This window comes from Balaenoptera physalus (genome assembly GCF_965194825.1).
Source record: "Balaenoptera physalus genome assembly, chromosome: 11".
In the NCBI taxonomy this organism is placed as follows: Eukaryota; Metazoa; Chordata; class Mammalia; order Artiodactyla; family Balaenopteridae; genus Balaenoptera; species Balaenoptera physalus.
This window is the reverse complement of record NC_138896.1, coordinates 2,166,528-2,178,579: the sequence shown is the minus strand read 5'-3', so window position 1 is coordinate 2,178,579 and position 12,052 is coordinate 2,166,528. Positions and strand designations below refer to the sequence as shown.

Below are 12,052 nucleotides of genomic sequence, written 5' to 3'. Positions count from 1 at the left end.
ATCTGACATAAAGCCCGGGTGCTGACCCGTGCACCCCATCTGTCTCATTCTAAAGCCGGTGCTGCCAGTATCCACGCCCTGGCCGGTCACGTGGCCCATCTGCCTCTGCCCCCAACTCACTCGGCGCGCCTGGGGCCCGTGTACACCTTCTTCAGCACCACGAGCCCGTGGGATCTGTGTAAACACAGAGACACCTTCCCGAAGCCCCCGCCGTCCAGATCCTTCTGCTGCAGGAAGTCAGCGGAGTTCATCTGAATGTCGTCCAAGGACATGTCTGGTTTCCTTCTGAGCGCTCAGAATGCCCAAAAAATACACAACTTTTTATTCCCCTCAGAGCCGTGCCCTGTGAAGAAAATAAGAGGACACGTCAGTGCGGAAAAATCATTATTCAAAAAATATGTGCGGGGGCTTCCCCGGTGGCGCAGTGGTTGAGAGTCCGCCTGCCAATGCAGGGACGCGGGTTCGAGCCCTGGTCTGGGAGGATCCCACATGCCGCGGAGCAACTGGGCCCGTGAGCCACAACTACTGAGCCTGCGCGTCTGGAGCCTGTGCTCCACAACAAGAGAGGCCGCGATAGTGAGAGGCCCGCGCACCGCGATGAAGAGTGGCCCCCGCTTGCCGCAACCAGAGAAAGTCCTCGCACAGAAACGAAGACCCAACACAGCCAAAAATAAATTAATTAATAAATAAAATTAAATTAAAAAAAAGAGACAAAACTGTAGTTCCCAGAGGCTCTCATTAAAAAAAAAATATATATATATATATATATATATATGTAACGTTCCACCAGGCGCTTGGTGTGCCTTTATTTTTTGAAGATAGATTTATAGTCTCTAAGATGAAAGTTTTTCATGTTTCCAGGAATCACAGAAAACCACAGTCTTTCTTCCTTAGACTTTCATTTCTAGCAACATGAAAGACTATAAACTCTGTTACAAAGGACCCGTATACATTGGATAACATAATACAAACATCCATTCAAGTGCATAGCTAGGCTCAGCAGAAAGGAAAAGAACTCCAGGGACGGAAAACAAACAGCGTGTGGGGCAGGGGTCACATGATGGCTGCTGTGGGCTGAACGTCTGTGTGCCCCCCAGATTTGTATGTTGAAGCCCGAGCTCCGACAGTATTAGGAGGTGGGGCCTTTGGGAGGTGATTAGGCCATGAAGGAGGCCTCACGAACGACATCAGTCATCCATGAGGCCTTACAAAAAGACAGGAGAGAGCCTGCTTCCTCTCCTCTCTCCGCACCCATCCCCCTTTCTCTCCACCATGTGAGAGTACAATGAGAGGATGGCTGGCCATCTGCAAACCAGGAAGCAGGCCCTCACTAGACACTGGATCTGCTGGTGCTTTGACCTTGGACTTCCAGCCTCCAGAACCATGAGAAATAAATGTCTGTTTAAGCCGCCCAGTCTACGGTAATTTGTTACAGCAGCCGAGCTAAGAAGTGGCCCTGTGGGGCACCACCAACGTCAACATCCAAAGGTCAGGGTTTAAAACCCAGCCAGAGACAGGAGCTGAGGTCAGGACATGCAAGAAAAGAGGGTTAGAACAAAGACTCTGCCCTTAACATGGCCCTTCTCAATGTGCTACCCTACCCCACAATGAAAGGATGGACTACAAAAAAAGCAGTCCACTAGCAAAGGAACTTGTTTGTCTTAGACTGAGCTTGGGGTACAGAAAAAAGTCTCCATGTGAATTCATAACCTTGGGCTTGTCTTCAAATAGATTTGGGCTTTAAATTTACAATCCTCTTACCTCTTATGGCCAGGATCCCCCAAATTAAGAACTTTTATATAGAAAGTGGTCACAGGCTGATGACATCCCTGGGTTATAAGGTTAAAGCAAACAAAACACCCCCAAGGCAGACCAGACAGGATTCCCACAAATAAAGCCTAACTTAACATGAGCTCCCTTTCCAAAATTATAAAACACCAGAAAAAAAAAGTCCACCATGAGCCAAACCCAGCATATACAACAAAACAGCAGTATTAGGCACCAATTGTTCAGGTAATTAAACTACTGAATATCCTTAGAAATAAACAGGTTTAAAGTAATTATGAACAAAGGAAAAGGAATTTGAAGAATACAAAGAGAACAATGCACTATCTAAAAAGAGTAGGAAGATATGGAAAGGACGAAGATTGGAGACTTTGAACACAGGGCCAGAAAGTGCGCAATATGTGTAATCTCAAAACACAGCTATATGCTTCATCTTTCTTTCCTTCTTCCTTCATTCATTTAGTTTTCCCAAACTGAAATGAAGAATAAAAATTCTCGGGGACCAACATGTGACACCAGTACACACCCACCGGAGCACTCAGAATTGAACAGGCCACCACCACGTGCCAGTGAGCCGGGATTCTCACACGCTGCTGGTGGGAACACAAAACGGTACGATCACCTGAGAAAAGGTCTGGCAGTTTCTTATAAAACTAAACATATACCTACACTATGACCAAGCAATTCCAAGCCCAAGGAAATGTAAACATACGTCCCCAAAGACCTGTACAATGCTCGTAGCAGCTTTATTCATGACCGTCCAAAACTGGAAACAGTTGTCCATCAGTAGGAGAATTGGTCAAAAAAAAATCCTGTGGTGTATTCACAGATAGACTACTACTCAGCAATAAAAAGCGACGACCTAATACACACAACAATATGGAAGAGTACCAAAAACATTATGCTAAGGTAGAGAAGGTACCAAAGGACCCAGAGTGTATAACTTCATTTACATGAAGTTTTAGAACAGTCAGACTCATCTGTGGTGGAAACCGGTTGCCCAGGGACGGGGTGAGGGACCTTTCTGGGGTGAAGGTAATGTTCTACCATCTCAGTGGGGGTTTGGGTTACACAAGCAAAATCATCTGTCAACACCCAACAAATGTACACTGAAGAACCACAGGCAAATTTTACATCTAGAAAAATCTGTAAACATGCTGAACTTGTTAGCGGCATGCATGCTGAAATATTTATGGGTAAGTGTACTGATATCTGCAATTTACCTTGCAGACAGATAGCCCGGTGGACAGACAGAGGGATAAGTATATGGATAATTATATGATAGAGCAAGCAGAGTAAAATGATATAGATACTGCATATATGAGAGTTCACTGTAAAATGTTTAATTTTACTTTTTTGTTTATACATATTTAATTTTCATTTTTTTCCCATACACCCCTCACCCATTTGTCCTAATAGTACATTTGTCAAAACTAAGAAACTAACATTGGTATGTCACCATTAACTAAACACTCTACTTTTTTCTGATTTCACCAGTTTTTTTTACTAATTTCCTTTTTTGCTCCAGGATCCAATCCAGGATACCACACAGCACTTTGTAGCTCTTGATTTTTTATTGTTTTTTTTTTTTTTTTACCTTGTGACCCCTTCACCCATTTCTCCCACCCACACCAACTCTCTTCCTCTAGTAACCACCAATCTGTCGTATCTATGAGCTTTTTTCTTGTTTCTTTAAATTTAAGATTCCACATATACATGAGATCATGCAGTATTTGTTTCTCTGTCTGACTTATCTCACTCAGCATAATGCCCTCGAGGTCCTTCCATGTTGTTGCAAATGGCAAGATTTCATTCTTTTTATGGCTAATATTCCATTGTATGTAGACCACATCTTCTTTATCCATTCAACCATCGATGGACACTTAGGTTGTTTCCATACCTTGGCTATTATAAATAGTGCTGCAATGAACATAGGTATGTAGACCACATCTTCTTTATCCATTCAACCATCGATGGACACTTAGGTTGTTTCCACACCTTGGCTATTGTAAATAGTGCTGCAATGAACATAGGGATGCATATATCTTTTTAAGTGAGTGTTTTCATGTTCTTCAGATAACTACCCAGGAGTGGAATTGCTGGATCATATGGTAGTTCTATGCTTAATTTTTTGAGGACCGTCTATACTGTTTTCCATAGTGGCTGCACCAATCTACATTCCCAACAACAATGCACGAGTTCCCTTTTCTCCATATCCTCGCCAAAAGTTATTTTTCTTTTTGATAATAGCCACTCTAAAGGTGTGAGGTGGTATCTCATTGTGATTTTGATCTGCACTTCCCTGATGATTATGATGTTGAGCATCTTTTCACATGTCTCTTTACTATCTGAATGTCTTCTTAAGAAAAATGTCTATTCAGGGACTTCCCTGGTGGGGCAGTGGCTAAGACACCGAGCTCCCAACGCAGGGGGCCCGGGTTCGATGCCTGGTCAGGGAACTAGATCCCACATGCATGCCGCAACTGAGGTCACATGCCACAACTAAGGAGCCTGGGTGCCACAACTAAGAAGCCGGTGAGCCGCAACTGAGGTGCCAGCCTGCCACAACTAAGACCCAGTGCAACCAAGTAAATAAATAAATAAATAAATATTTTCTTAAAAAGTCTATTCAGATATTCTGCCCATTTTTTAAACAGATTTTTTTGTTGTTGTTATTGACTTGTGTGAGTTCTTTATATATTTTTTGTTAATAACCCCTTAACAGATACATGATTTGCAAATATTTTTTTCCATTCAGTAGGCTCCCTTTTTATCTTGTTGATGGTTTTCTTTGATGTCCAGAAGCTTTTTAGTTTGATAGTCCCACTTGCTTAGTTTTGCTTTTGTTGCTTTTACTTTTGATGTCAAATTTGAAAAATCATCACCAAGACCAATGTCAAGGAGCTTACTGCCTATGTTTTCTTCTAGGAGATTTACGGTTTCAGGTTGTGCATTCAAATCTTCAATCCATCTTGAGTTAATTATTGTGTATGGTGTAAAACAGTGATCCAGTCTTTAGCATGTGGCTGCCCAATTTTCTCAACACCATTTATTGAAGACACAGTCCTTTCCCCATTTTTAGCCTAGCCTACCTAAAATGTGCTGAAAACACTTACATTAGCCTACAGTTGGGCAAACTCATCTAACAAAAAGCCTGTTGTATAATAAAGTGTTGAATATCTCTTGTAATTTACTGAATACTGTACTGAAAGTGAAAAACAGAATAGCTGTATGGGTACAGAATGGTTGTAAGTGTATTGGCTATTTATCCTCATGACTGCATGGCTGACTGGGAGCTGCAGCTCCCTGCTGCTGCCCAGCATCATAAGGGAATTTCATACCACATATCGCTAGCCTGGGAAAAGATAAAAATTCAAAGTATGATTTCTACTTAAAGCCTATTGCTTTGGACCATCATAAAGTTAAAAAATTATAAGTCAAACCATCATAAGTTGTGGACCATCTGTATTCTTGGCTCTTTTGTAAGTTAATTGATCATTTATGTGTGGGTTTATTTCTGGGCTGTCTATTCTGTTCCATTGATGTATATGTGTGTTTATGCTGGTGCTATACTGTTTTTTTTTAATATATACATAAATTTATTTATTTATTTGTTGGTTTTTGCTTTTGGCTGCATTGGGTCTTCGTTGCTGCATGCGGGCTTTCTCTAGTGGTGAGCGAGGGCTACTCTTCATTGCGGTGCGTGGGCTTCTCATTGCAGTGGCTTCTCGTTGTGGAGCATGGGCTCTAGGCACGTGGGCTTCAGTAGTTGTGGCACAAGGGCTCTAGAGCACAGGCTCAGTAATTGTGGTGCACGGGCTGAGTTGTTCCGCAGCATGTGGGATCTTCCTGGACCAGGGCTCGAACCCATGTCCCCTGCACTGGCAGGTGGATACTTAACCACTGCGCCACCAGGGAAGTCCCTGCTATACTGTTTTGATTACTATAACTTTGTAATACAGTTTGGGAAGTGTAGTATCTCCAGCTTTGTTCTTTCTCAAAATTGCTTTGATGACTTGGGGTCTTTTGTGTTTCCATACAAATTTTAGGATTATCTGTTCAATTTCTATGAAAAATGTCATTGGAATTTTTACGGGAACTGCACTGAATCTGTGGTATGGACATTTTAACAATATTAATTCTCTGAATGCATGAGCATGGAATATTTCCATTTATTTGTGTCTTCTTCAATTTCTTTCCTTAATATCTTGAAGTTTTCAGTATACAAGTCTTTCATCTCCCTGGTTAAATTTATTCCTAGATATTTTACTCTTTTTGATGCAATTATAAATGGGACTGTTTTCTTAATTTCTCTTTCTAATAGCTCATTATTAGTATATAGAAATGCAAAATATTTTTGTATACTGATTTTGTATCCTACAACATTGCTGAAATTGTTCATTAAACGGTTTTTTGATGGGAGTCTTCAGTTTTCTATGCAAAATATCATGCCACCTGCAAACAGTGACAGCTTTATTGCTTTCTTTCCAATTGGTATGCCTTTTCTTCTTCTTGCCTAATGGTTCTGGCTAGGACTTCCAATACTAAGTTAAATAAAAGTGGCAAGAGTGGGCATCCTTGTCTTATAACTGATTCTGTTTTTTTTTTTTTGGTTTGGCCGCACCTTGCATGCAGCTTGTGGGATCTTAGTTCCCGGACCAGGGATTGTACTCTGGCCCTCAGCAGTGAGAGCACAGAGTCCTAACCACTGGACCGCCAGGAATTCCTGTCTTGTTTCTGATCTTAGAGGAAAAGCTTTCAGTTTTTCACTGTTGAGTACGATGTTAGCTGCAGGTGTAAAATCTTTTTAACTTTGCACTTTGAAATTTTTCTTAATGAAATGTTGGGGGCAGGAAGTTGTTTGTTTGAAAGTACCTGAAGGGGTTTCTGAGAATGCCTAGGCCGACAGCAACCCTGTGCAGTGGGCTGCTGCAGTCTGGCTCAGGCAACCAAACTTCTACACCCTTTACAAAGGTTTCAGTGGGCCCTGCCCCTCCAACAAAGCTCACGTATCAGCACAGAAGATATGCTATGAACCATTTTCCTGTAACAGGAGACATTTCCAAGCAAGAGGAAGTACCCTCTGGAAAGAAGCACATCTGTGGGGCAGAGACAGGGGTTGGGGGAGGCTGCCCAGATAAAGGGCATAAAGATGGAGGGGACAGGGGTGAGTCAGGGACTGAAGGTGAGGTACCAGGAGCCATCATGATGGTGCAAAGAGCACAGGCTTTTCTCCCGTATGAACTCCAGCTCTAATTTATCAGCCCTGTGTCTTGGGTAAGTTACATAAGCCTCAATTTCCTCATTTGCAAAAGGAATAATAATGACTGCCTCACAAGACTGGTAAGGATTATGTGAGGAAAAAATATGTGAAAACACATTTGTTGCCTGCTTTACGGTTCTGGCTATGATTGGCCCACCGAGCCATACGCTTCCACGTTCATCCTGTTTCCCAAGCTTTCAGAATACGAGCGTGCAGCTGGGATCACTCTTCTCGGCAGCTCTCTACTGACCAGTCCTTGTGAGGGTGGGGTGGGGGGAGACACAGTTATCTGTCCCACTCTCCCCTACAAGCCCTCTGAGGGCACATTCTTCTCCTGGCTAGAAGCTGTTTCTACTTCGGGTCTCAGAAACGTCATTTCCTCAGGAAAGCCAACCCACATCTTCCCATTAGACATTTTCACAGCACCCAGTACTTCCCCTTTGAAACAGGACAGCTACAATTTGGGAGTTATTTCAATTAAGCTCACAGAAGGCAGGAAACTGTCTGTCCAGCACAGAACCTGACATATGGCAGTTGGTCATTAAATACATATTTTTTTTTAATAAAAGAACTATTTAATCATCCAAAAATAAAGAATATAGTTAAATGAATTACAGCACATTCATAAGATGTAATATTATACAACCAATACATGAACAGGTAGATGGCTAGCTATACCTATAGGTACATGTACAGGAAAAAAGACACAGCGAAAGACACCAAAATGTTAGCACGGATATCTGGATGGTCGGGTGATTTCTACTTCTTCTTTACACTTCTACTACATTTTCCAAATTTTCTGCAATAAACATGAATTACCTTTAAAATAAAATTTATTTTTTAAAAGGGAATAATTCCTTCACTCAGTCGTTCTTTATTCTAAGGAATCAAATCAGAGATACTGATACAGAGTATGTACAAGGATGTTCCCGGTAACATTAGGTAAAACAGCAAAAGCACATAAAACAACTGACAGATACAGGATAAGGGAGAATAAGTTATGACCCATTCACACTATGAAATACATCTAGCAGTTTTCAAAAATGATGTTATGTATGAATGTTTAGTAACATTAAAAAAGGCTCACAGACAGAGTGAAGAATCGGGAAGGAATTATAACCATGCCCTGAAATACGCCCATGGGGTATCAAGATTCAGCTCTCTCCTTCAGCCCAGGTCTTGTCTCCTCAGAGCTGCCAAGACCAACTAGGACCTGCAGTGCCTCCTGCAAGTGGGATGGAGCTCAGCGGAGGGGAGCCAGCACACGGGTCGGGTCGGCTGCACCTGTGAGGCTGGCTCCTGACCCCAGCTGGTTCTCCTCAGTCTGCGGTTTGCTGGTTTAGCCTGGTCTTACTTAACCTTATGCACCTTTTGCATGGTTTCCAATGATTTCTTTTGTTTTTACTGTTTCCCTCCCTATTTCTCCATGAATGAGTCAACTTTATAAGCACTGAATATTTTAGGAAGGACTTGTGAGTAACTTAGATACCCAAGAGTCACAAAAACACTGAATGTAGGCAGGTAGAAAACCACATTATAAAGCCATGTTACAGAGTAGTTAATGAAGGCACACTAGCCTGTTATATCGTCTTATGATTAATTTCAACAAAGAATGTAATTGTATCTATTTTAACGGAATTTATTGTTTTCTGTATATTTAATTCAGTGACCTAGGGAAGCAAATCTTTTCCATTGAACTTAACTGAAAATCCCAAGAAACTTCACAAATTATCCTCTAAGGCAGGGTAAGTCTATATATCAAAATATCCATATCTATATTCAATTTTGTTAGTCAATTATACCTCAGTAAAACTGGGGGAAAATGCAAATTATTAACAATATGTAATACCAAAAAAACAGGCAAAACTCATCTACAGTATTAACAGTCAAGACAGTAGTTCCTATTAGGTGGAAGCAGGAGGCTGTGAATCAGAGAAAGCGCAGGGGCTTCAGGAGTGATGGCAATGTCTCATTTCTTCTTAATGTTCACTTTGTGATACTTAATACAGCTGAACAGTTATGACTTGTGTACTTTTCTGTGTATGTTACACCTCAATAAACAATTTTTTTTAAACTTTAAAGAATATTCGTATTTACCTTTAAGCGGTAGGGGACTGTTTTTTCAGTGTTTCGATGATGACCATGCATAATGAGCCTGACAGAAAACGCCGGCTGCCGACCTATCACTGCCCCCCTTTTCCCTGCTAACAGAACTCTGTTTTTACTCAGGTATCCAACGGGGATTTCTCAAGGTTCTTTGATTATAACTGCTTGATACTTTGCCCCAGATAAACAAGAGCTCTGAGCAAGGAAGATCTAAATGATGGGCAAGAGAGAAGACCGGAAGAGTTCAACCCAGCGTTATCATGTACGTTAGCACATTATGACCCTCTGAAGTACCAATTTACATCGTTCCAATTTACAAATAAAGAAACTAAAATCTGGAGTTTAATGATTCACCTAAAGTAGCAGATCCTGGAACTCAGCCTTTACCTCTTCACGCAAACTTCCGCTATCAGCTCACTAACACATGCTACTTCTCTAGAGAGCAACCAATAATGTCTTTGTTAAAATCAGATGCAAAGACTTAATCTTACAATTGCTCACCTATACTAAATAAGTATGCGACAGTCAGAAACATAAGGAACGTACAGACTAAATTTAAAAAACATATGAAACTAAGTGGTTCGAAATCAATATTCTACAGGTTAACTAACACGATCATTTTTGCCAGAGTATAATATCCAACCAAAGCATGGGAAGCTCTGTGTTTTTTCCAAATTCCCAGATCATACTGGTGGTATTAACATGTGGATTAATAATCACCCAATAGTAATTTGCGATTTTGGAAACCGCTATTTAGGGATTTTTTTCTTAATTCTCATTAACAGTCACAATCCTGAAAGTACAATATAGCTCTGGTGTCCAATATAGCTCAGACAGAGGAAAATGAAAGTTAATTGTTACTGCTGTTTTATCAGTAATAATAATGATGATGATGATATACCCCCAAATATTTTAAGCAAGCTTAGTCTTCACCTTTTGTGTTTAGAAGGGCTGCAGTTTTCCAAATTTATAATAGACTATAATTTCCTCCCTGCTCTTGCACCTACCTGATGGTTACAAAATGCAGATCAAGTAAGAAGTCACTCTGCGCTCCAAAGCTCACTCCTGCCTTGATTTCTTCAGGTGTAAATCAGGGGAGAAGTAATAGTGGTCTAAAGACCAAAGGACTTCTGGGAAGTTGGTTGAATATAACAGCCTCCGGCTTTGTCCAAGATACACGAGCAAGGAAGAGCCAAACGATCAGCAGACAAAGAAATGAACAACCAACACTCCCTTTGTGGGGTTTTGTCCGATGCTTAGGAAAAAAGGATGTAACTTATCCTCTTCAAAACTCTCAAGAAACCAAGAACAAGCCTAATGAAGAACAGAAATGTATGTGTGTAGCCAGGACATGGAAGCAACCTAAGTGTCCCTTGACAGATGAACAGATAAAGAAAATGTGGCACATATATACAATGGAATATTACTCAGCTATAAAAAGAAACGAAATGGAGTTATTTGTAGTGAGGTGGATGGACCTAGAGTCTGTCATACAAAGAGAAGTTAAGTCAGAAAGAGGAAAATAAATACCGTATGCTAACACATAGATATGGAATCTAAAAAAAAAAAAAAAGGTTCTGAAGGACCTAGGGGCAGGACAGGAATAAAGACGTAGACATAGAGAATGGACTTGAGGACACAGGGAGTGGGAAGGGTAAGCGGGGACGAAGTGAGAGAGTGGCATGGATATATATACACTACCAAACGTAAAATAGATAGCTAGTGGGAAGCAGCCGCACAGCACAGGGAGATCAGCTCGGTGCTCTGTGACCACCTAGAGGGGTGGGATAGGGAGGGTGGGAGGGAGACGCAAGAGGGAGGGGATATGGGGATATATGTATGCGTATAGCTGATTCACTTTGTTATACAGCAGAAACTAACACACCATTGTAAAGCAATTATACTCCAATAAAGATGTTAAAAACAAAAACAAAAACTCTCAAGAGATTATGAACATTTCGTAAAAGCACACGCCACTGACCACCGAACAGAAGACGCCTCCTAGGGTGACAGCATCCTCCCCTTCGTCGCCGTTAACCCTTCTTTCCCACTTGCCAGCACACGTCTAAGACGACGCGGAAACACTTCTGACTGCTTCGCAGTTCGCGGCGACCCCAGCCCCCCAGTCAAAGGCCCTTCCGAAGGGCGGGGGAGGAGGCCCGGCCTGGGACGCCTGCGTAACCCTGTTGCGGCGAGAGCACGCACCGCTGAGGCTTAAGGGCACCGCAAGGAAAACCCACCATCCCCACCAAAAGAGCGGTGACCACGTGACAGTCCATTCCTACGTCACGCCGTTATCGCGCCCGAGGCAGGTGTCCGCCCTGTCCGGACAGACCAAAACCCCCGGCCAGAGAGGAGCCCGGCTGAGCGGCAGACAGTCTGCAGTTCTGCGCCCGACTTCCCGGAACGCCGCGGACCGCGCCCACCGCCTGACCTCCGGGAGCGCCGTCGCCCGCCCACCGCCCGCGCGCCAGAAGCGGAAGCCCCGCCCCTGGTCGGAGGCCGACCCGCGAGACTGCCCGCGGCCCCGCTTCCCCGCGCAGCCGTACCGAAGGATTCGCTTTCGTTTCCGCGGGAAACTTCCCGAGGCCCGAGGCCGGGTGAGGGAGGAGGCGGCGGGGGCAGCCCGGAGTTGCTCCGACGCCCGGCAGCCTCGCCGGCGCGGCGCTGGGGTGGGAGCCGAGCCTGTCGGGGGGTCGCCGGGGCGGAGCAGTCAGCTCACCGCGCCCGGCTCCGCGGGCCTGCCGTCCGCCGCGTGCAGTCCAGCGGGTCGGCGCGCTCCGGCTCCCCTTGGAGTTGGCCGCGGGACCCCGCGCTCCGGGAGGCCCGTCCGGTGTCCACGTCGCCTGCGCGCCGACTGAAGGAGCTCGGCCGGCGGAGGGCGTGGACTGCTCGCTC

General features: G+C 43.5%; 1 protein-coding gene across 6 annotated transcripts in view; it reads right to left on the bottom strand.

The window, feature by feature from the left end:
• The window catches only part of RIPK1 (receptor interacting serine/threonine kinase 1), a 37,776-nt gene extending 25,753 nt beyond the window's left edge, over positions 1-12,023 (bottom strand). Inside the window, exons 1-3 of one of the 6 annotated variants that reach the window (XM_082413186.1) lie at positions 11,704-12,023; positions 11,136-11,337; positions 121-343 (exon numbers count right to left, since the gene is read on the bottom strand). In XM_082413186.1, coding sequence (XP_082269312.1) covers positions 121-272 — 152 coding nt within the window. In that variant the 5' untranslated portion in view covers positions 273-343; positions 11,136-11,337; positions 11,704-12,023. Of the gene's footprint in view, positions 1-120; positions 344-10,161; positions 10,469-11,135; positions 11,338-11,394; positions 11,614-11,703 lie in introns of those variants that run through there. The other 5 variants (XM_082413188.1, XM_082413185.1, XM_082413189.1 and 2 more) reach the window with 5 other exon arrangements.
• Positions 12,024-12,052: the final 29 nt, after the last annotated feature.